Here is a 22,474-nt window from a genome sequence, read left to right as displayed (position 1 = left end):
CACCCAAACTATCTCTTTCTAGTTCTTCATAGGATTTTTCTATGATTCTGGCAATTTCAAATGGTTGGTCTGCTATATCTGTCTCTTTTAACCTCTGGCGGATCGCCACATTTGCTGCTTCTCCTTTTATATTGGCTAATAATATTGCCGAGACCTGCTTGATGTCAGGTGTCAGTAGCGCCAACAATACTAAGCCACAAACCTTAAGAACAGCCAGCAGGAACGATGCCGTGAAGAGTAGTTCCCAATGTCCCCTAAACACTACACCCACCACAATGAAGCAGAGCACTATGGGTAGTGAAGTATTCTAGGGAAAAGGGGAAGGGGACAAAATAATAAAGAAGCCTGTTTCGCTCACAGGAATAGGAGACCTGTTCTAGACTCCCTCTCGGACCCCTGCAGTAGGGAGAAAACAAGAACAGAATGAGTAGCACTGTATTCCCTCCCACTCCTACTCAGACACATACCATTCACACATACACTTACATGAATGCGTCCTGAATGTTGTCCACAGGACTTTTCTTATGGCTGAGGGGTGTCAGAGAAGGAAGGCTCCTGGGAGTGCTGGTCCGGCGTGCGGAGAGAAAAGAATACCGGCAAGCACCGTCGCAGGCAGCCAGGCGCTGTCTCTGTATCTCCTCCGACTCCTGTCCTCGGAGCAACGGAGGTTTCAAAAGGGTGGCTTGCCAGTTTCCACGGGCACCGGGAAATCCAACATCAGTTTTGCGCAAAAAGTAAAGTATAAATCCACAAAGTCTCTAAGGTTCGGTTCCAGAACCGAGACTGCAGGTGGAAACCAAAGTACCGCTGTGGAGAGGTTAAACCACTCTCCCACACAGCGCAAGGGTCGGCGTCTCCTGAGCGGCTCCAAGGAAACAGAGACGCGGCTCCTCCCTCTGTTCCGCGGCAGTTGCCGCGAGCGAAGGCAGGATAAAACAAAGCGCGGTGGCGCTCCAAAGCATGCGTTTCTTTTAAGTTCAAAAACGCACGGATTACAGGAAAGTGTAGACAGGCTACGGCAACCAGCATCTAGGCTCCGAAGGCAGTTTGTCAAGCGCCGTTTTCTCTGGAGGCGGGACTTATATAGGAGTGTGCTCCTTCCTGTGTTCCTGTTACATGTCCCTTGGCCTTATGGGAGATGTAGTCCCTACAACTTTCGTACTTTTCAGGCGCAACCTGGAAAGGTGAGGGTTGGGGGCTGTATGCTGCCTCATGATCATGACACTTGAAGTCTTTTAGTAGTTTCATACCAAGAGTTAAGGCAGGTTCTGGACCGTATTCATCTTGAATTTGTTTTAGCACATCTGGTATTACTGACATGGATGGAACACCATGTGTTTTTGTGTAAATGGAAGCAAAGACTGTACCCCAAGTGTCACAGTCCTCCACATGTGGTGCGATTCCCATTGGAAGACAGATAGTCAGAATCCTATGTTTCTCAACCGGGGTGGTATCTGAAAATACCGCCTCTATTTGAGTGATTTTTTGTGCTAACCAGAATGGAATTTGTTCCCGTTTTGCGGGTACTTTACCTAGACAGGACTCTATGTTCTGTGGTGTAATTTTATTTGTGTTCCCCTGGTGAGGGATCAGCTGTGGAATTTTAATAGCTGGTTGGACTGTTGAAGTCCGCATTACATATTGGACTAATTGTCTATGTATTTTAATTAATTGTTTTAGCTGTGCTAAAAGATCTGGTGCAGGCATTTCTTCAATGTCTGGATGTGGTGTGTATCCGGCTAGGACCGGCCACGTTGCTCCTGGTCTACCTAGTTGACCGAGCCTGGTGATGTGATTATTATGTTTTAGGGCGCCATTAAACCAGAGCAGGTGCTCTTGGTATTTGAGGGGTATTTCCACCTCCTCGAAAGGAGTGTACTCATTAGGAGGTTCCTCTATTTTGTAAAAAGTGGAAGTCCTTTGTTACAGCGTTTGCTGCTGGAAAGTTTATCCATGAATAGAATACCTCTGTCTGCCGATATTCGTGTGCCTCAATTACGACTATGACTGTACCACCTCTCGGTGTCAGTCCATTTTCTATAGGTTTTAAAGTTATAGATTTCCTTATGTTGACCGGGATGAGTATTGCATCCGGGTCTTGCTGTAGGAGACTATTGTCAGCCGCTAGGAGTTGAGCTGCTATTCTAGCTGTCTCCCTTTCTTCTTCAGCTTGTGACATTCTACTGTCAAGAAAGTTATTTTATTTATTTGCAGATCAGGTTTCTATGGAAACAAAGATTAGATGCACAATATTTTGGAACAGTGTATCCTTCAACGTTGAATAAACCAAGAACCGTACATAGGAGTCTCCTCCTACTAATTTTGGCGGATTTAACCTTTCACCCACTCCAGACATCTTTGGAGTATTATGGGGAAAAGGGGTCTGTGTGAAAAAGCACGACTGAGTTACTCTAATGTCTTACGTTAGATTTATCGCCTATCCAAACCGTTGGGCGCCATGTAGTGTAGTTCCTATTATCCCAATAGGCTCTGCGCATTGGAATAATATCTTCAATAGTATAGACGTAGGACAGAGGTTAACTAGGTCTTCTACTGACAATATTAGACTTAAAGTTTAGTGTTTGCCAGCTAGCTCAGAGTTCACTAGAAACTTTCTCGAATAGACAAGGAGGAGTTTAACCTCCCTGGATAGACAAGAAGGGATTTAGTTTCTGACAACCATAGAACATGACAACTTTGCTCTCCCCTAATCAAGAGTGTATCTCTAGAGTCGTGTGAAAACAAAAGACAACTTATTTTACTCAGTCAGTTCAGTGTATTCTTAGTTTCACCAGATTGTAGAGAAAAGGAAGAGACGGGCGTGTTCAATAAAAAGATGTTATTTATTGAACAGTCTCTTTTCTCATACAAGAGAAATGAATCGCTATTATTGCAATACTTATTGTTAAGTAAAGTGCATACAGTAATAACAGAATTATAAAATATTACTGTAAAAGCATTGATATGGTTTCTTAGCCATATGATACTTAAAATGGATAAAATAGATACATACATATATACATTTACTAATCGTACTCAACTGGTGCTTCTAACTACGCCTACCCCAATGTACCTGACCTAAGCCTAATACGTGGGCGGGAGTAGATAAGTAGCAGTTTAAGTTAAGTTTGTTTTGCCAAGAGTCTGCTTCAAGAATTCTCTACAAAGGGTTATTCAGTTCAGTACCTGGGATTTAGAAGGCTGGAGGGCTGGTATCTCTATCTCAGGGCTTGATATCCCAGCTTCCTGCGAGGGCGGCTTGGAAGCGCCGGAGCTGGATTTCTCGGCAGGAGAAAAGGCAGCGTCTCTCTCTCAGCGCGTCAGAAAGGAGGGGCAGCGTCTGTGGGCTTCGCTGTCAGCTGGGCTCCTCAGCAAGTCTCGGTGCTCCAATCTTGTCACCACCTCGTGTGTTTGCTTAAGGCAATGTCGGTATTATTTATACCTGAAAGGTGCCGAGATTGACGTAAGGATGGACATAACTACGTCAATAAGGATGTCATACAAACTGGTCGTTCGCACATTCTTTACTGAAGTTCTCGGCTAAATCAAAACAATGGCTGTGGTGATTTCCCAGGTCGTGGTAGGTTTGATTTGTTTTGAGAACACCGTATGCCTATTAGGGGGCTGGAGGAATAGTGCTTGCCTAATGAGATGGCATGCGCTATGACCTAATCAGATAACGGGCTTCTGTGCCGTTGTATGGCTAATCAGATAACGGGTTTCTGTGCAGTTGAATGGCTGCTAGTTAATTATTAACCAGACAAGGGTCAGAAATAGGGGGATCGATACAGTACCCATAGTAAATACATCACAGGTTGGCAGTGACCTCTGAATTTCAGGATCTAATTGACTCCTTAATCAGTGATCAAATTGTTAGGTGTACAAATAACAGGAAAGTAAAAGAAAAATTACTATCTACGCATTCCACTCTGGAGGAATCCATACAAATCACTAGGAGTATGGAGCACACTACTGTGTGGATGAAGGACATTGATATGGGTAGACACTATATAAAGAGTTCGGAGAAAGAAACTGCGGTTGAGATAAAGGAGGTCAAGCTGAAGAGCCCATCAAGCTTGGTGAACGTGGTAAAATGAAATCAGAGGAATCGAGGAGAATAAGATGCTTTAAATGTGTATGTCCTGGACCCATTGCCTCCAGTTCTGTGTGAAGAGCAAGAAATGTGACGTAGCTTTTGTGGGAGGAAAGCACATCTGGCAAAAGTTTGTAGGTCAAAGGGGAGAATGCAAGGCACTGACATGAAAACAGTGGAGTATCTGAGCAAGGTGATGAGGTAGAGGATTCTATTAAGCAAGAAGTGACAACACTAGTAGGAGGGATGAAAAGGGAGAAAGTTCAAGAAAGTTGGGGAAGCCTCACTGTAGTGTGACATGGGGAACTAAGCAGGTTAAGGAATTGGCAGACTCAGAGAGTCTGTTTACTTTGAACTCCAAGGAAAACTATGAAAATGAGCTCAAAACACAGATCAGAAACTTACAACATGCTGATGTAAAAGCAGTGGGATATGGTGGCAAAAGGATCAACATTATAGGAATGCAATCTATGGATTTTTTAAAGCCGAAAAGCATGCACAGGAGAGTGCACGTGACAGATGAGGGTTTGAATCTTTTAGGGTGGTGTGCCACCAATGTGATATGAACATTATGCTTGATCCAAATGCCGAAGAACCAGTTATGACAGTTGCACCGGGGAACGATAATAATGTGGAAAAGCAGGATGTAGATACAGAGTGGGGTAAGAAGTTGTTAAAATCCTTTGCACAGCTGTTTTCTGACAAGTTAAGTATGCAGAAGAATTTTACGCATCGAATAGCTTTGAAGAATAATGCTACACCTGCTAAACATAAGGTTATACCTATTCCATGTTTGATGACGGAGCAACTTCAGCAAGAATTGAACAAATTGTTAGAAGCAAAAATTATAGAGCCGATCAAGACTTTTGAATGGCTTGCACTTAATGTTGTGGCCTCAAAAGAAGGAAGCAAGATACGCATTTGTATCGACTTAAGAGATCTCAACAGTAATATATGGGTGGATAGGCAACCCTGTCACAATATTGCACAAATGTTGATTATGATGGGAGGTAGTGTAGAGGTGGGCCTCAGCCAGGCCTACCAGTGCTAGGGTTTCGCCATTCTCTGCATGCAGGTCCTCAGACAAGTAAATAGAATTTGGCACGGAAACTGAAAGGTTAAAGGAAAGATTTATTAAACCTCATGAGGTGGAACTACATTCACACAACACCCTTCGGTATTGTATGAAGTAGTACAAGGAGTAGAAGAACCATGGGTCTTTTATACCCACACAGGAGCTCAAAAGAAGGCAGTACAAAAGGATGTATGACGTGACAACGCATACTTTTACAACGACTACCATTACAACGAATTTTTTACAACGCAAAAACTTTTACAACGCATACCATTACAACGCAAGATTTTACAACGCAAGTACCTTTACAACGCATACCATTACAACGTAAATATTGGTAAGTATATAATATTTTTTTTTAATATCAACTATTTTAAATTATTAAAATATAATTAAATTTTATTTAATTTTATTTAATTAATTTAATTTAAATATAATTTTAATTTATTTTTACAAATTAACCCTGTACCCCAAAAACCCAAAACTGACCCTGAACCCTAAAAATATATTTTTTAATTTAAATTATTAAAATATAATTAATTTTTATTTAATTACATTTAATTAATTTAATTTAAATATAATTTTATTTTATTTTTACAAATTAACCCTGTACCCCAAAAACCCAAAACTGTCCCTGAACCCTAAAAATACCCCTTTACCCAAAAACTGAAAACTGACCCTGAACCCTAAAAATACCCCTTTACCCAAAAACTGAAAACTGACCCTGAACCCTAAAAATACCCCTTTACCCAAAAACTGAAAACTGACCCTGAACCCTAAAAATACCCCTTTACCCAAAAACTAAAAACTGACCCTGAACCCTAAAAATACCCCTTTACCCAAAAACTGAAAACTGACCCTGAACCCTAAAAATACCCCTTTACCCAAAAACTGAAAACTGACCCTGAACTCTAAAAATACCCCTTTACCCAAAAACTGAAAACTGACCCTGAACCCTAAAAATACCCCTTTACCCAAAAACTGAAAACTGACCCTGAACCCTAAAAATACCCCTTTACCCAAAAACTGAAAACTGACCCTGAACCCTAAAAATACCCCTTTACCCAAAAACTGAAAACTGACCCTGAACACTAAAAATACCCCTTTACCCAAAAACTGAAAACTTACCCTGAACCCTAAAAATACCCCTTTACCCAAAAACTGAAAACTGACCCTGAACCCTAAAAATACCCCTTTACCCAAAAACCCAAACATATAATATTTTAAAAATAAATATATACTTACCAATACTTACGTTGTAATGGTATGCGTTGTAAAGGTACTTGCATTGTAAAATCCTGCGTTGTAATGGTATGCGTTGTAAAAGTTTTTGCGTTGTAAAAGTTTCGTTGTAATGGTAGTTCGTTGTAAAAGTTGCGTTGTAATGGTTGTTTCCCGTACAAACACACATAGGAGAGTTACATACATAAATGGTCATACAGAAGTGCACAGTCAATAGTAAGGGAGTAGCTAGCAGTTGCTGACTACGGTAAAATCAACCTGACAGCTACAGGCTAAAGCATGTGAATGAACAGTTACAGATTTCTCTGTGCATGTGCAGAGTGGCAGAGTCTAAGTATAGCTAGTCCTCTAAGCAGAGCACAAGGGTAAATGACACTGAAGAAGGAAAAAGCACATGGTGAGCACATGGCAGACAAAATGGCTGCTGAAAACAAGATGGCTTCAGCTAAATGCGAACACTGATCGCTGCCAAATTTCTACAGTAGCAGGATGTTTAATGTTTTGGATATGTTGGCGGCATACTACAAGGTAAATTTATATCCAGAATCCCAACCTTTGACTTCATTAGTCACACCTCTGGGGGTATACTTTTATTACAGGATGCCATTCAGTGTGGCATCAGCCTCTGCAGTTTTTCAAAGGATCATGCAAAATATTTTCCAAGGAATGCGTAAGGGATTGTGCTTCCAAGATGACATTATGGTGGTGGGGAGTCTTTGGCAGAGCATGATGAGTTGTTGGAAGATGTGCTGCGGAGAATTAAAGATAATGGTTTAACCATAAAAAAAGAGACCAGTCTGTTACGAAGAAAGCAAAGAAACTATTTGGGACATGAAATATCTGCAAGCGGAATAAGACCAAAGATAAGCTTTGTGAAAGCAGTTGAGGATGCTCTGCAACCCAGTAACAAAGAACAATTGAAGTATTTCCAGGGTCTTGCAGAATACTGTTCCAAATTTGTATCTAATTTTGCTGATGTAGTGGAACCTGTTGGACCCGGCCTCGTGGCGTGGTCCTACCCCTCCCGCATGGCGGGCCCGGGACGACATCGGCCTCCGTCGACCCCCCTGAACATGAACCATCGACGAGAGCAGCCCCCCTGGCAACCCACGGCTCCTCCCCCCCCCTGGGACCCCAGCGGACCCTGCTCGCCAACACTGCCGGTCTGGCGACCATGCCCGGCCACCATTTCCGGCCCGACTCCATCTTGGGCCCATCACGTCCCGAGCACGTGGCCGCAGCCATCCCTGGCCCCGGCCCCAGCGAAGCCCTGACATCGAGGCACCAAGATCCTCCCAGGTGGTAGAGTGGCCACTTGGCGGATCCCGGAGGAGGGGAGTTTCGATGGGCCTCCAGCCATCCCCGGACGCCTGGTATCGATCGCCCTCCAGCCTCCCTGGGCCCTGGCTCCACCCCCCTGCTGGGTGTCTGGACACCTTCATCCCGGCCCCTCTGACCCCCAGGCGCGAGGGTCCGGACAACAAAGGACTCCAGTCCTATATCTGGGCCAGCCCTGGATTAGGACTCCAGTTGTATCTTGGAGTTGAAGCCCTGCTGACCTTGTCGCGGCTGATCCTGATCCGAACTCTTGCACCTGAACCATCTTCGAGGCCCTGCTGACGCTGTCGCGGCCTGACTGCGCTGAACCCTCTTCGAGGCCCTGCTGACGCTGTCGCGGCCTGACCGAGCTGAACCATCTTCGAGGCCCTGCTGACGTTGTCGCGGCCTGACCGAGCTGAACCATCTTCGAGGCCCTGTTGACGCTGTCGCGGCCTGACCGAGCTGAACCATCTTCGAGGCCCTGCTGACGCTGTCGCGGCCTGACTGAGCTGAACCATCTTCGAGGCCCTGCTGACGCTGTTGCGGCCTGACCGAGCTGAACCATCTTCGAGGCCCTGCTGGCGCTGTCGCGGCCTGACCGAGCTGAACCATCTTCGAGGCCCTGCTGACGCTGTCGCGGCCTGACCAAGCTGAACCACCTTCGAGGCCCTGCTGACGCTGTCGCGGCCTGACCAAGCTGAACCACCTTCGAGGCCCTGCTGACGCTGCCGCGGCCTGACCCCTTAAACTATCCACGCACTAGTTGGTGCCAAGACTGTCCCGCTACCCCATTATTCCCGAAACCACGACTTTATGGATCCCTCGATCCCTGCCTGCTAACCTGCTAAGTACCTGCCTTCAATTCTTATATAAAGATACTTGTGAATATTCCGTTGTGTGGTGTCCCTCTGTAGTAGTGTGATTGCTCAGCTGGTACGATTGTAGGAGAGGAGCCTCGCCAAGGAGGCCTCCCTATGGCGCTCGGCCTATTCCATAGAGAGAGGTGAGTCTCGGGGCGGGCAGTCAGACATCTTCTGTCTCCCCTGGGATCGCCTTTCCAACATTGGTGGCAAGCGACGGGATCCGAGCCCGTGCAAATCGTACAGCGAGTAATTCACCACTACTAACAGAGACTCACAACCACGATGACTACTAAGGAAACCGGAACGACCACAGAATTCCAGAAGGAACGATTAGAGGAGTACACCCATAAAGAACTCAAACAATTCTGCAAAGCCCTGGGTATCGCTACCACCGGACTAAGCACAAAAGACGATTTCAAAGACGCGCTGCAAACGTGGGTGGAGACCGGAGCAACCCCACCCCAGGCTAACAATGACATTATCCTAGAAGTACCCCTGAGTACGGTCATAGCCCCAGTGGAAGAAAGAACCTTCAACAGAGAACCGGGCCTCTCCCACGAAGACGCCCGGGAGCGAGAGAGGAGTCGGCTCCATGAACTAGAGCTCGCCCGACTCCGGCTGGATGGGGAACTTCAATTAGCAGAAAAGAAAATGGCCATTGAGCAACTACGATTAGAAGGAGATCTGGAAGAGAGGCGAAGGCAAAGGGAATTGGAAGAGAAAAAGCTCACGTACGAATACGAGCGTGGCCTCAAAGAACTAGAGATCAAGGCCAAGACCGAAGAGGTTGGCGCCGCGATAACCCGGGACCCTTCACCTCCTGCCGACCCGAAGGTCCACATTCCCAAAGATATCGTCAAGGAATACTACAAGAATGACGATATCCAGCAATGGTTCAAGGCGTATGAAGTTGCCATGACCGGGCACCGCATCCCGCGAAAAGATTGGGGCGCCGGCTTATGGGGGAGATTTGTCAGCGAAGGGAGAGACACCCTGCTCGAGCTGGCTGAGGAAGTGATGTCCTCCTAAGACCACATGAAGAACGCCCTGCTCACTCGGTATGGCCTCACCCCCGAGATGTACCGACAGAGGTCCAGAGACTGCAAAAAGATCCCCGGTACCACGTGGGTGGAATACGTAAACTTTTATAGCCGGGCCCTGGAAGGATGGATAAAGGGCAGCAAAGTGCCCACCTATGAGCAGCTGTTCGACCTCATCGTTTGGGAGCACCTCTCCAACAACTGCTTTGTCGAGCTCAGACAGCATCTCCTCGACAGCAAGCTGACCGAGCCCCGAAAACTCGCCATCGAGGCTGATCGATGGGTGAGCACCCGGGTCCCCCGGACCCCGATAGGAGAAACGGGACGGAACGGCCAGGGGCATCCCCGCCAGCGTGACGGCGGAGGAGGCCAGAACAGGAGCCGAGACTTCCTGTCGGCCCCGGGCCCGAGCCCGCCTCGGGGGTCCCCCCACAATAAACCTTCGCCAACCCTGACCAGAAGAGGACCCCCTCCAGCACGGCCAGGGCCCCGCCCGAACATTACTTGCCACAGATGCCAGCGGCCCGGTCACTATGCCAGTGACCCCCTCTGCCCCATGAACCAGCGCCCCGGCACCACCGGGCCTCCGACCCGCCAGTTCGCTGCTGCAGCCCTGGGGGAAGGGGGAGAAGAAGGCGAAGAGGTCTACAATGAAGATCAGACCAAGTATGAACCGGCCGCCATGGCCCTAGCCTGCCTGGGTGAAAGAGGCATGGTCCCCCAAGCCCCTCTACCGAGCAACACTCAAAAATACCGTCAGTGGGTCCACATCAATGGACGATGGACCGAAGCCCTCCGAGACACGGGAGCCAGTGTGACGGCCGTCCTCTGCCACTTGGTGACCCCCGAACAGATCATACCCAACGTGCGATGCCCCGTGAGGGCCGCCGACAACTCCGAGACTCTGTGTCAGATGGCCTGAATCCCCTTCGAGTGGGGGGGGTGTCGGGCACCCTCAAGGTGACCATCCGGGACGACGCCCCCGTGGACTGCCTCCTCGGAAACGACCTCGAGACCTCTCCCTGGGCCCAACTCGAGCGGAGAGAACATCTAGGAATGATGGGACTACCAGAGTGGGTCTGCGCTACGACCCGATCTATGACTTCCCGGGCCCCGGCGGCAACTGAGGCCACCCCGACTGAAGAGCCGGAGTGGCCCGCACCACCACCGCCCGCAGTCAATGAAGAATCCGAGCCCGAGCCATCGGAGCATGACCGAGAAGGCAGCGCCGGACTCAGCGACATACCCGAACTAGCCCAATGGCGCCAGGAGGGTGGTCCCACCCGAGAACAATTCCGGCAGGAACAGAAGGCCTGCCCCTCCCTCGAGGGGACCCGGCAGCAAGCCACAGCCCAAGCTGCTGGGGACACCTCGGGGTCCCACTGGGTATACTGGGACCACGGCCTCCTATACAGTGAACAGAAAATTGCCGAGCTGGGGGCCAGCCGAGTGTTGGTGGTCCCCCTACGATTCAGAGACTTCCTCTTGAACCTGGCACACGATGTGCCCCTCGCCGGGCACCTGGGACAGGACAAAACTTACAGCCGCCTGGTGATCCATTTCTACTGGCCGAAAATGCGCAACGATGTGCATAACCACTGCCGCACCTGGCCCGACATGCCAAGCCAGCGGAAAGAGCGGGGGGAAGGTGAAGGCCCCGCTCCAACCCTTTCCAGTGGTGACCACTCCCTTCGAGCGAGTGGGGATCGACATCGTGGGGCCCCTGGACCCCCGAACCTCGCAAGGGCATCGCTTCATCCTCGTCCTGGTGGACCATGCCACCCGCTATCCCAAAGCCATCCCCCTACGAACCATAACGGCTCCCGTGGTGGGCCGAGCACTGATGGGGATCTTCTCCAGAGTGGGGGTCCCCCGAGAAGTCGTGAGCGATCGGGGCACAAACTTTATATCGAAGGATATGCGGTCCCTGTGGCAACAGTGCGGGGTCACATATAAGTTCACCACCCCGTATCACCCCCAAGGAAATGGACTTGTGGAGCGGTTTAACCGAACACTCAAGGGGATGATCCAGGGCCTAGAAGAACCCCTCCGCCGCAAATGGGACGTCCTGCTGCCCTGCCTCCTGTTCGCCTATCGGGAGGTACCACAGAAATCCCTGGGGTTCAGCCCCTTCGAACTCTTGTACGGGCACCCTGTCCGAGGTCCCCTCAGCCTGGTCAAAGAAGGCTGGGAAACTACAGTCCAAGATGCACCGCCGGATGTCTACCGGTACCTCCTGTCCCTCCGAAGCCAGACTCGGAAGTTCCGGGCCCTTGCCGAGGCCAACCTTGAGGCCAGTCAGGAAGACATGAAACGCTGCTATGACCAGAACTCTTCATCCATCGAGTTCGAGCCGGGCCAGCAGGTCTGGGTCATGTCCCCGGTCGAACCTTGTGCCCTCCAGGACAAATGGTCGGGCCCCTTCAAAGTGATCGAGCGCAAGAGCCCCGTCACCTATCTCGTGGACATGGAGTCACCCCGAAACCCCCTCCGGGTTCTGCACGCCAACCGGCTCAAGCCTCATTTTGCCCGCACAGAACTGAGCCTGCTGCTAGCTACCGATGATGGGGCCGAAGACAACTCCGAGCCCCTGCCCGACCTCCTAAGGTGCGCTGAGAAAGACGGCTCCGTCGAGGGAATCTCTCACTCCTCCGACCTGACCCCCGCACATCGCCGAGACTGCCAAGAGCTGTTGGGGCAATTTACGGACCTGTTCTCCCTCACTCCCGGGGTTACCCAGTGGTGTGTCCACGATGTCGACACCGGGGACAGCCAGCCAGTGCGACACCGGGTCTACCGGGTTCCCGACCGAGTTTGGGCCTGCATCCAGACAGAAGTTACCAAAATGCTTGCCCTGGGGGTGGTCGAACCCTCCGACAGTCCCTGGGCCAGCCCAGTTGTCCTGGTCCCCAAAGCCGCCGCACCTGGCACCCCTCCAGAACTCAGGTTTTGTGTCGACTACCGGGGACTAAATGCTGTTACCAGAACCGACGCACATCCCATCCCCCGGGCCGATGAACTAATCGACCGCCTGGGTGCCGCCAAGTACCTCAGTACTTTCGACCTCACAGCAGGGTACTGGCAGATCGGCCTCAGCCCTGGCGCCCAGGAGCGATCGGCCTTCTCCACACCCGATGGCCACTTCCAATTCAAGGTGATGCCCTTCGGCATGAAAAACGCCCCAGCAACTTTCCAGAGACTGGTGAACAAAGTGCTGGCGGGGCTAGAAGAATTCAGCACCGCCTATCTAGACGACATTGCAGTGTACAGCCTCCACTGGGCCGAGCACCTGACGCACCTCTGGGAGGTCCTGACGGCCCTCCGACGGGCCGGGCTAACTATAAAGGCCAGCAAGTGCCAAATAGGTCAAGGGTCCGTGACATACCTGGGACACCAAGTGGAGAGCGGCCACGTGGCTCCCCTCCAACCCAAGATTGACGCCATCGTGGCCTGGGAGCCCCCGGTCAGCCTGACAGCCGTCCGAGCCTTCCTGGGGCTCACTGGATATTATCGGCGCTTCATAAAGAACTATGGGAGCATTGTGGGTCCCCTCACTGAACTGACCTCGAAGAACCGGCCACAGAAAGTACCATGGACACCCGCGTGTCAGGTGGCCTTCGAGACTTTGAAAACAGCCATGTGCACCGCCCCTGTGCTCCAAGCCCCTGACTACAGCCGGGAGTTCGTAGTCCAGACCGACGCCTCGGAGCACGGCATTGGGGCGGTCCTATCTCAGATTGACCCCGAGGGGATTGACCATCCTGTGGCCTTCATCAGCCGGCGGCTGCTGGCCAGAGAGCGGCGATGGAGCACCATTGAGAGAGAGGCCTTCGCCGTCGTGTGGGCCCTCAAGAAACTCAAGCCCTACCTCTTCGGCACCCACTTCCGGGTCCAGACTGACCACCGGCCCCTGCGGTGGCTGATGCAGATGCGTGGCGAAAACCCAAAGCTGCTGCGATGGTCCATCTCCCTCCAAGGGATGGACTTCACTGTGGAGCATCGCCCTGGCAATGACCACGCCAACGCTGATGGCCTGTCCCGCTTCTTCCGCCTCGACGAGGAGAATACCCAGGAAGATGGGTGATTCTCCCCGCCTTCAGCTGGAGGGGACGTGTGTTGGACCCGGCCTCGTGGCGTGGTCCTACCCCTCCCGCATGGCGGGCCCGGGACGACATCGGCCTCCTTCGACCCCCCTGAACACGAACCATCGACGAGAGCAGCCCCCCAGGCAACCCACGGCTCTTCCCCCCCCCCCTGGGACCCCAGCGGACCCTGCTCGCCAACACTGCCGGTCTGGCGACCATGGCCGGCCACCATTTCCGGCCCGACTCAATCTTGGGCCCATCACGTCTCGAGCACGTGGCCGCAGCCATCCCTGGCCCCGGCCCCAGCGAAGCCCCGACATCGAGGCACCAAGATCCTCCCAGGTGGTAGAGTGGCCACTTGGCGGATCCCGGAGGAGGGGAGTTTCGATGGGCCTCCAGCCATCCCCTGACGCCTTGTATCGATCGCCCTCCAGCCTCCCTGGGCCCTGGCTCCACCCCCCTGCTGGGTGTCTGGACACCTTCATCCCGGCCCCACTGACCCCCAGGCGCGAGGGTCCGGACATCAAAGGACTCCAGTCCTATATCTGGGCCAGCCCTGGATTAGGACTCCAGTTGTATCTTGGAGTCGAAGCCCTGCTGACCTTGTCGTGGCTGATCCTGATCCGAACTCTTGCACCTGAACCATCTTCGAGGCCCTGCTGACGCTGTCGCGGCCTGACCGAGCTGAACCCTCTTCGAGGCCCTGCTGACGTTGTCGCGGCCTGACCGAGCTGAACCATCTTCGAGGCCCTGCTGACGCTGTCGCGGCCTGACCGAGCTGAACCATCTTCGAGGCCCTGCTGACGCTGTCGCGTCCTGACCGAGCTGAACCATCTTCGAGGCCCTGCTGACGCTGTCGCGGCCTGACCGAGCTGAACCATCTTCGAGGCCCTGCTGACGCTGTCGCGGCCTGACCGAGCTGAACCATCTTCGAGGCCCTGCTGACGCTGTCGCGGCCTGACCAAGCTGAACCACGTTCGAGGCCCTGCTGACGCTTCCGCGGCCTGACCCCTTGAACTATCCACGCACTAGTTGGTGCCAAGACTGTCCCGCTACCCCCTTATTCCCGAAACCACGACTTTATGGATCCCTCGATCCCTGCCTGCTAACCTGCTAAGTACCTGCCTTCAATTCTTATATAAAGATACTTGTGAATATTCCGTTGTGTGGTGTCCGTCTGTAGTAGTGTGATTGCTCAGCTGGTACAATTGTAGGAGAGGAGCCTCGCCAAGGAGGCCTCCCTACGGCGCTCGGCCTATTCCATAGAGAGAGGTGAGTCTCGGGGCGGGCAGTCAGACATCTTCTGTCTCCCCTGGGATCGCCTTTCCAACAGAACCCATGAGATTAATATTGAAAAAAGGTGCAGGGTTTGAGTGGGGAGAGGAATATAAGACTGCATTAAAAAAAAATCACTTGCTCATGCTCTGACATTGGGTCACTTTGATGTTGGTAGAAAAACCAGTGTGACAAGGGATGCTAATATTGTGGGGTTTGGTGCTGTGTTGACTCAGAGGGTGGATAATGAAGAGAGGATTATTGTGCGGCTATAGGGGCCAAAACAGTCATACTCTGCTATTGAGAAAGAAGCACTTTATACAGAGCCTTGAGACCCTCACGGGTGAGTAGCGCGCTATATAAAAACCCTGATTGATTGAAGCACTGGCTTGCTGTCAGGAGGGGTACACCATTTTAGATATTACTTGTGAAGATTGCCTTTTGTGCTTAAAACTGACCATAAACCTTTACTGCATATTTTCAAATCTGGCCAGGGTTCGGAAGATAGCATAATGCTTTGGATTTCCAGGTGGTTAATGACTGTAATAGATTTTAACTTTGTGATAGAATATGTCAGTGGAAAGAGGGTTGTAATCGCCAACTTTTTGACACAATGTCTTTGTAGGAGGAAGAAGATGTTTCTTTCACACACGAGATCGAGTCTCAGACGATCTCTGTTGAAGGAGAATTTACTCTTGGACAGGAAGAGTGGGAGGGTGCATTAGTCAGAGATGAGGAATATAAGGAATTTGAGTGAACTTATAAGCAGTTGTTGGCATACAGCTGCCTTTAGGGTGCATGGAACTTCCAGCTCGACCATGGGAAAAACTGGCTGTGGAATTTTTGGGTCCTGTAGAGAGGTTAGGTACAAGAGATCATTTTTTGGTAGTCCTGGTGGATAACCAAATTTGTGGGTCCTGTAGAGAGGTTAGGTACAAGAGATCATTTTTTGGTAGTCCTGGTGGATAACCACATTTTTGGGTCCTGTAGAGAGGTTAGGTACAAGAGAACAGTTTTTGGTAGACCTGGTGGATAACCCCAGCAAAGTAGGGTCCATGGAACAAATTATGACTAAGAATGTTATGGAGTTTTTAAGAGAGGTATTTTTGGGAGAAGGTATCCTAAAAGTCTTAGTTACAGAAAACAGTGTGCATTTGGTGTCCACAGCCATGACAGAATTTCTTGCAAACATGATAGAACGGGATTGTTCTGGCCATTGGCCAATGGACTGGTGGAGAGTGGGCATCATTATAGACAACATTCAGTTGTCTTTGGTGAATAGACTTGTGTGGAAGGATGAGTTGAGGAAGATGATGTGGTTTCAGAGAGTGACACCTCATTCGATGACAGCTGCGTCCCCATCTATTGCTTTAAAAGGCAAGGAACCAGCAACAAAAGAATCTCCAATGTGGTTGCATGGGAAGGATCAGGTATGAGTAGATTGTGAATGCATGAGGGAGTGAGTGGCAGATTACAGAGGCAGAATAAAAAGAGTTACGATAACAGTAAAGGGGTGAAGTGTGGTTACCGGATAGTAGTGAGAAAAACAGGTCATGGAAAGAAAGGGTAGAACAACTTTTTCCAGCCACAGAAGGTAATCGAGGTGATGAAGTCTGTTGTTAAACTGGAGGATGGTAGAGAGTGGAGTATTGGAAATCTGTGTGAGGTTAAAACTCCGGATGTTGGGGATTGAAGATGGTATTTCCACCTGTGATTTATCGTCTGTAGTGATCCAATTGGGAATATGCATTTCAAGTTGTCTTATTTTATTTCTGCAAATGCTCAAAGCAAAGATATGTGACCTCATACATTTTAGGCTTTGTTTCGGATAGAATATTTTTGAGTAATGTTATGTTTTACAGCATATTAATATTTTATTGTGTAAATTGTGTTATTTAGTTGGAAATGCAAAAAGAGGGGAGTTGTGTGGAGATGTACGGAAGGCGGAATGTTGTGGAATCTGTGATGATGGGGCTGGAATGGGGTGTCAAGGAGTGTTCTAAGAAAAGCGGTTGCTTTTCATTATAGCTGGAGGTTACCGTTGTGACAAGTTGAGTTCTGCAATTAAGAAAGGTGAAGAAGCTACCTTGGAGGATGTGTGATAACTGCACTATCCTTATTTTCTAAATCTAGAAAATATTCATCCAACTCCTTGCTTGATCTGTCTCTTTGCATTTCCAACTCCTCTTTAGACTTTCTCTTTCCTCAGTGTAAATCCGACCCCTCTGAGTACCTCTTCAGACACCTGCTCTCAGCTAGCCACTCTAACCCCATTTATTTTAGGATGAATCATCCATATGTCTCTTCTTGAGGCACTTACCACCAGGACCTCTATTCAAATCATCATCTGATGCGGAGAAGTATTAAGCCTCATTCACATTCCTCCTATATCTTTTGCCTAAAACCTGCTCAATTGTTTTCTGTACTGCTGCCTGTACTTCCACAAACGCCATCCTTCTCAATACCTCCTCCTGGTTGGATCCTTCATTCTGTTTTTCAGCCATATTTATTTTCCTAATATATTTAAACTCCTTCCTATACCTAAAAAAAATGTTCTGCTATACAACCCTTTCTTGCCTAATCCTCACTCATACTTTAAAGTATTTCACTCAAATAATTGCTTTCCCAAGATTTTTGTCATGCCTTCAGCAATAACAATGTGCCATCAACCATTTCTGTCTATCAAACGCACCACAAGCATTTTGTTGCAGAAGAAATGGCCACGCATGCCTATTTCCCAAAGAAACAGACAACAATGTTTTAGAAGGCCCAACTTCCCCTCAAAAATGGCCTACCAGTCATCAACAATGATGAGCATCAACAAAGCTGCAAGTTGAACGGCCTGTCATCACAATGGCTGCCTCGCTATAGCAATCTCTCACACCCAGATGAAACATAAGCGCAGAGAGCTGCAGCATCTCTCTCAAATGAGGAAATTTAAGGCTCTATGAGCTCAAGCACATGCTGCCCATAGTGTTTACAAATTGATGCATAGCCAGTAATTTTCTTTTACAAGTTAAAGAAATTACTTGTTTCAAATCAATGTTGATTTAATTAAGAATTATGTTAAATCAAGCCCATATAATTTTTTTTAACAAGGTTATGTTTTACAAACTAACCAGAACATATATTTATTAAGAGATTCATACTCCCAGATAATCAATACCCATAATGTGGGTATTCCTTCATCCATTCATAGGCATACCAATCATTTAAAAACCTTAAATAACTCTATAAACTTTTCTGCGCAGAAGCAGCAAACAAAAGAGGAGGACGATGGAGGTCAAGTAGTTAATATGGGACTGAGCATTCTATTATTCATTGAGATGTTTTAAGTTCTATTTGGAAGCTTTTAATGGTTTGCTGCTCAGAAAGAGTGAATACAAGTTACATGCATAATGCTAGCCTCCTGTCTTGTCATAGAATTGTAGGCTTTCGCTCCTCAAAAATCATCTCTCCTCCTTGGCTTCTCAATATTAGTCTTTTTTGTTTCTGTCTAGATTTCCTATACTCTTTAATTAAGAGGCATTTGAAAGCATGGGGCTTGCCGGTGTGTAATGTTTGCAGAGAAAAGCTGGCTCCAGAACTTTCCAAATAGATTTAGGAATTTTCGGCAATATAAAATTTTCTCTGGAGTTAACAATTATTTCAGTTTGTTATTCATATATGTGTTGTTATACAACTGTAATTTCTGAAAACAAAACATGTTCTATTTAATGTATTATGATCAATGTATTTGTGTTCACCACTTGTGAATCAAATATGACCTGTGAAGAAAATATGAATAGTAGCCGGCCTAATGTATTTAATTCTACATGTGTTTTTTGTGTGTTTTGTCTGTATTTCTGAATACCCCTGGAAGGGACTTGATATCCATTTCCATGCCACGTTTATGCTTTATGAGGAGTCTTTTGTGGAGTGTTTGTACACTTTTACAGGGTTATTTTTCCACTTTAGGTACCCAAAATATGTTTTCACCATTAAATCATGTTTTGAAAGTTAAGTAGGAAATGGATTTTAAGCATTTATTGAAAAATATTGTGTATTAAGTACTCCTAACAATATGAACTGCCCTTCTCATATAGTGTATTTTCACAAGCTATAACAGCGTGGTTGTTGAAAAATCTGAAATCCCCCCCCCAATCTTAATAACCTAGCTATGCCTCTGTGTCGTTGAGAGAAAAACAGTTAGCATGTCAGTATTTATTTACATACATATTCTTTCTTTACCAGGAAATAATGGAACATTACATAATTATGTTGTGTGCATTGAAGAAAACTAAATAATATGCTACCTGCTTTTTTACAAAAATATAATAGATAGAGTGTAGGTAAGTTCTGGTATCAAGTCTGAATCAATCACTGACTAGGATATATTTCTTATGGTACTCATGTGATGGGCCAGCGGCACTCCAAGATTTTGATGCTTTTTTGTTTGAAGGTTAGCATTTTTATTGGTACGTGTTTTCAGCCAACAGAAACTGGAATCTATACGAAGCAAATGGAAAAATCTAGAGACTTTCAACACCTCTTTTCCTACTGGAGAAATACCGATTGGTGAGTACTGAGTCATACTGTCCTGATGCTAATTGAAAGATGAACATTCTAAATTTTGTATTTATTAGATATTAATAGTTAATTGTATAAGTTACGTTCCGAATGTATCCAGTCAATAATGGAATAATAAAGCATGTTGTTAAAGGATCAGTGCAGGTAGAATATGTTAAAGGACTGATACATTTTTCTACCTGGTTCTCCAGTGCAGAGCCAGTACAAAATATTTAGGGGGGGATAACGTTCCATTTGCCAGTTTATCCCAACTACCCTTGTGAAAGGGATTACTTTGTGTAATGCCTTTACTTAGGGATTCACTACCCTCCATAATGTTTTACTACTGTGGTAGAAACACTTCTTTAATGAAGCCCCTGTTCCTTTGTGGAACATACTAGAGTGCATATCCGATTTAAAATAAAGCTTTCCCTGAATATTACATACGCTTTCGATTCAGGTATCAATGTATCTGTTGATAATTGACCTACTTTTCCAGTTCTTGTAGACATGATGTTCCTATTTCCCCTCTGTGTTTAGCTTCCACCTGTTATGACATTCAAAATCCAATCAATACTGGGAAGTATAAACATGCTCTATTGCCCAATCAAAATTACTGCTTCTGGTCCAAATAATGTCATTATTTTACACCTGTCATAAGACAAAAGCTTAGTTTTCTTCTTAGAATATTATATTTCTCTGTGCTGTTGTAACCAAATCACACTGAATTACTAAGCACTTTTAAACAAGCATCTCATTTACTACTTTAATCAGATTACCTGCTGTGCATGAGAGATGTAGTTGGAGTGTATTTTAAGGATCTATATATAATGGCCTGCACAGAGGTGTAGTTCTATAGGCCTGCTTGATGATGATGATGATGATGATGATTGGAGCCTTATATAGCGCAACTTAGGCCATAGGCGTCAAGGCGCTGAGGATGGAAAGAAGTCAGGTTGGAGGGGGAGGAGGTGTGCCGACTAGCAATAGAATTCACTGAAGAGCCAAGTCTTCAGGGCCCTCCGAAAAAGGAGATAGGATGATTGAGCCTTGAGCTCCACAGGAAGGGAGTTCCAAATCCTTGGAACGAGGGAGCAGAAGGCTCTCCCGCCCCACCATGCTTTGGTACTTCTGGGAATGGCAAGGAGATTTTTATTCGCTGAGCGAAGGTCCCTGCCGAGGATATGACGGGACACCAGAGAACAAATACCTTCTGCCCCAAGTCCATGCAGGGCGCGGTGAGTATGGCACAAGGCCTTAAATTCAATCCTTGCTTGCACGGGGAGCCAGTGCAGGTTTTTCCTGATGGAGGAGCCTGATGACCGCCTAGGAGCGTCAACAACTAAACTTGCGGCCGCTGGAGACGCTGGACAAGTTGTTTATTAATTCCTAGATAGAGTACATTGCAGTAGTCTAATCTTAAGGTTATGAGGGCCACCGTAACCTGTTTACGGGCTTCGATCGAGAGATAGTGGGCGATTTTCTTTAAGATTCGCAAGACCCCACAGCAGGTTGAGGCAGTCCTGCTAACCTGAGTGTCAAAGCGGAGCGAGGAGTCAAAAATTACACCCAGATTCCGGGCCGACTGAGAGGGCGTGGGGAAGGCACCTAGAGCGGAGGGCCACCAGTCAGCAGACCAGGTCTCCTGCTTGCCTCCAAAGATGAGCACCTCCATTTTCTCCCCATTTAACTTGAGGTAATTTCTCGCCATCCAGTTCGCAACTGCTTCCATGGAGGCTCTAAAATTACAGGCAGTGATGTCTGTGGTTTGCGAGATGGAGACCATGAACTGGGTGTCGTCCGCGTAAGATACGACTTCCAGACCAAAGGATCTAACCAGCCTGGCCAAGGGTGTTACATAAATATTAAAAAGCGTGGGGCTCAGGGACGAGCCATGAGGAACCCCACACTGCACAGGCTTGATGGGGGAAAGGTAGTTGCCCAGCTTGACCCTCTGTTCGTGTTTAGCCAGAAAAGATGTTAAAAGGCTAAGCGCGGGTCCCTCCACTCCTATCTCCCCGAGGAGCATGGCCAAGATGGAGGGGGACAGGGTGTCAAAAGCGGCTGTGAGGTCGAGCAGGACCAGCAAGGTGGTCTGGCCACTGTCCACCTTAGCCCGTATGTTGTTCGTGACAAGTGTGAGGGCGGACTCGGTGCTGTGTGCCTTCCGAAAACCGTGTTGGGAGGGGTCAAGGAGGCTGGTGTGTTTTAAGAAGGCGCTGAAATGAGTGTTTAAGTGTGCTTCCAACATTTTCGCAGGGACAGGGAGCAGGGAGATGGGGCAAAAATTCTTGAGGATCCCTGGGTCTAGAGTGGGTTACTTAAGGAGGGGTTTAACAATGGCTAATTTCCACAGCTCCGGATAGACACCCTTGTGAATTGCCCGATTGATGACTCCCAGAAAGGGAGGGAGAAGAGTGTCTCTGCAATCCTTGAAGATTTTAAGGGGTCAAGGGGCGATCCCAACTTGAGAGCACCCAGGTGCAGATTAAGTTGCTCTAAAGTTAATAAGGGAAAGTTGGTAAGATAGCTGCCCTGCGGTCTGGCAGAAATCATATCTGCAGAGGGTGCCATCATGTCGGGAGGGGGCCCTAGATCATGGTTGAGGGCTTCTAGACCCAGATGGATATCTGTAATTTTCGCATGGAAAAAGGTGGAAATTTGGTCGCAGAGGTCCTGTGAGGCAACAATGGGGTCAGGAGTTTGAAGGGCACACAGGGAATCCACAATTTTGAATAGATCCCGAGGGGAGCTGAGAGAGGTGGTAATTTTGATAAAGTGGGATTTCTTTGCCACCAGCACTGCATTTTTATACTCCTTAAGGAGTCTTTTATGCTTATCTTTTTCAAGGGGGTCAAGGTGGAGCCTCCAGAGCCTCTCCTGCTTCCTACATCCCTGCCTGAGTGATCTAAGGGCGTCAGAAAACCAGGGTG

General features: G+C 48.1%; 1 protein-coding gene across 1 annotated transcript in view; it reads left to right on the top strand.

The window, feature by feature from the left end:
* The window catches only part of WDR72 (WD repeat domain 72), a 1,209,089-nt gene that overhangs the window by 822,693 nt on the left and 363,922 nt on the right, over positions 1–22,474 (top strand). The window contains exon 16 of the mRNA XM_078684855.1: positions 19,465–19,550. Within this exon, the coding sequence (XP_078540981.1) occupies positions 19,465–19,550 (86 nt within the window). The remainder of the gene's footprint in view (positions 1–19,464; positions 19,551–22,474) is intronic.

This window comes from Lissotriton helveticus, chromosome 3_2 (genome assembly GCF_964261635.1).
Source record: "Lissotriton helveticus chromosome 3_2, aLisHel1.1, whole genome shotgun sequence".
NCBI lineage: Eukaryota > Metazoa > Chordata > Amphibia > Caudata > Salamandridae > Lissotriton > Lissotriton helveticus.
The sequence above is the reverse complement of the archived record's forward strand: the minus strand, read 5'-3'. Positions and strand labels throughout refer to the sequence as shown.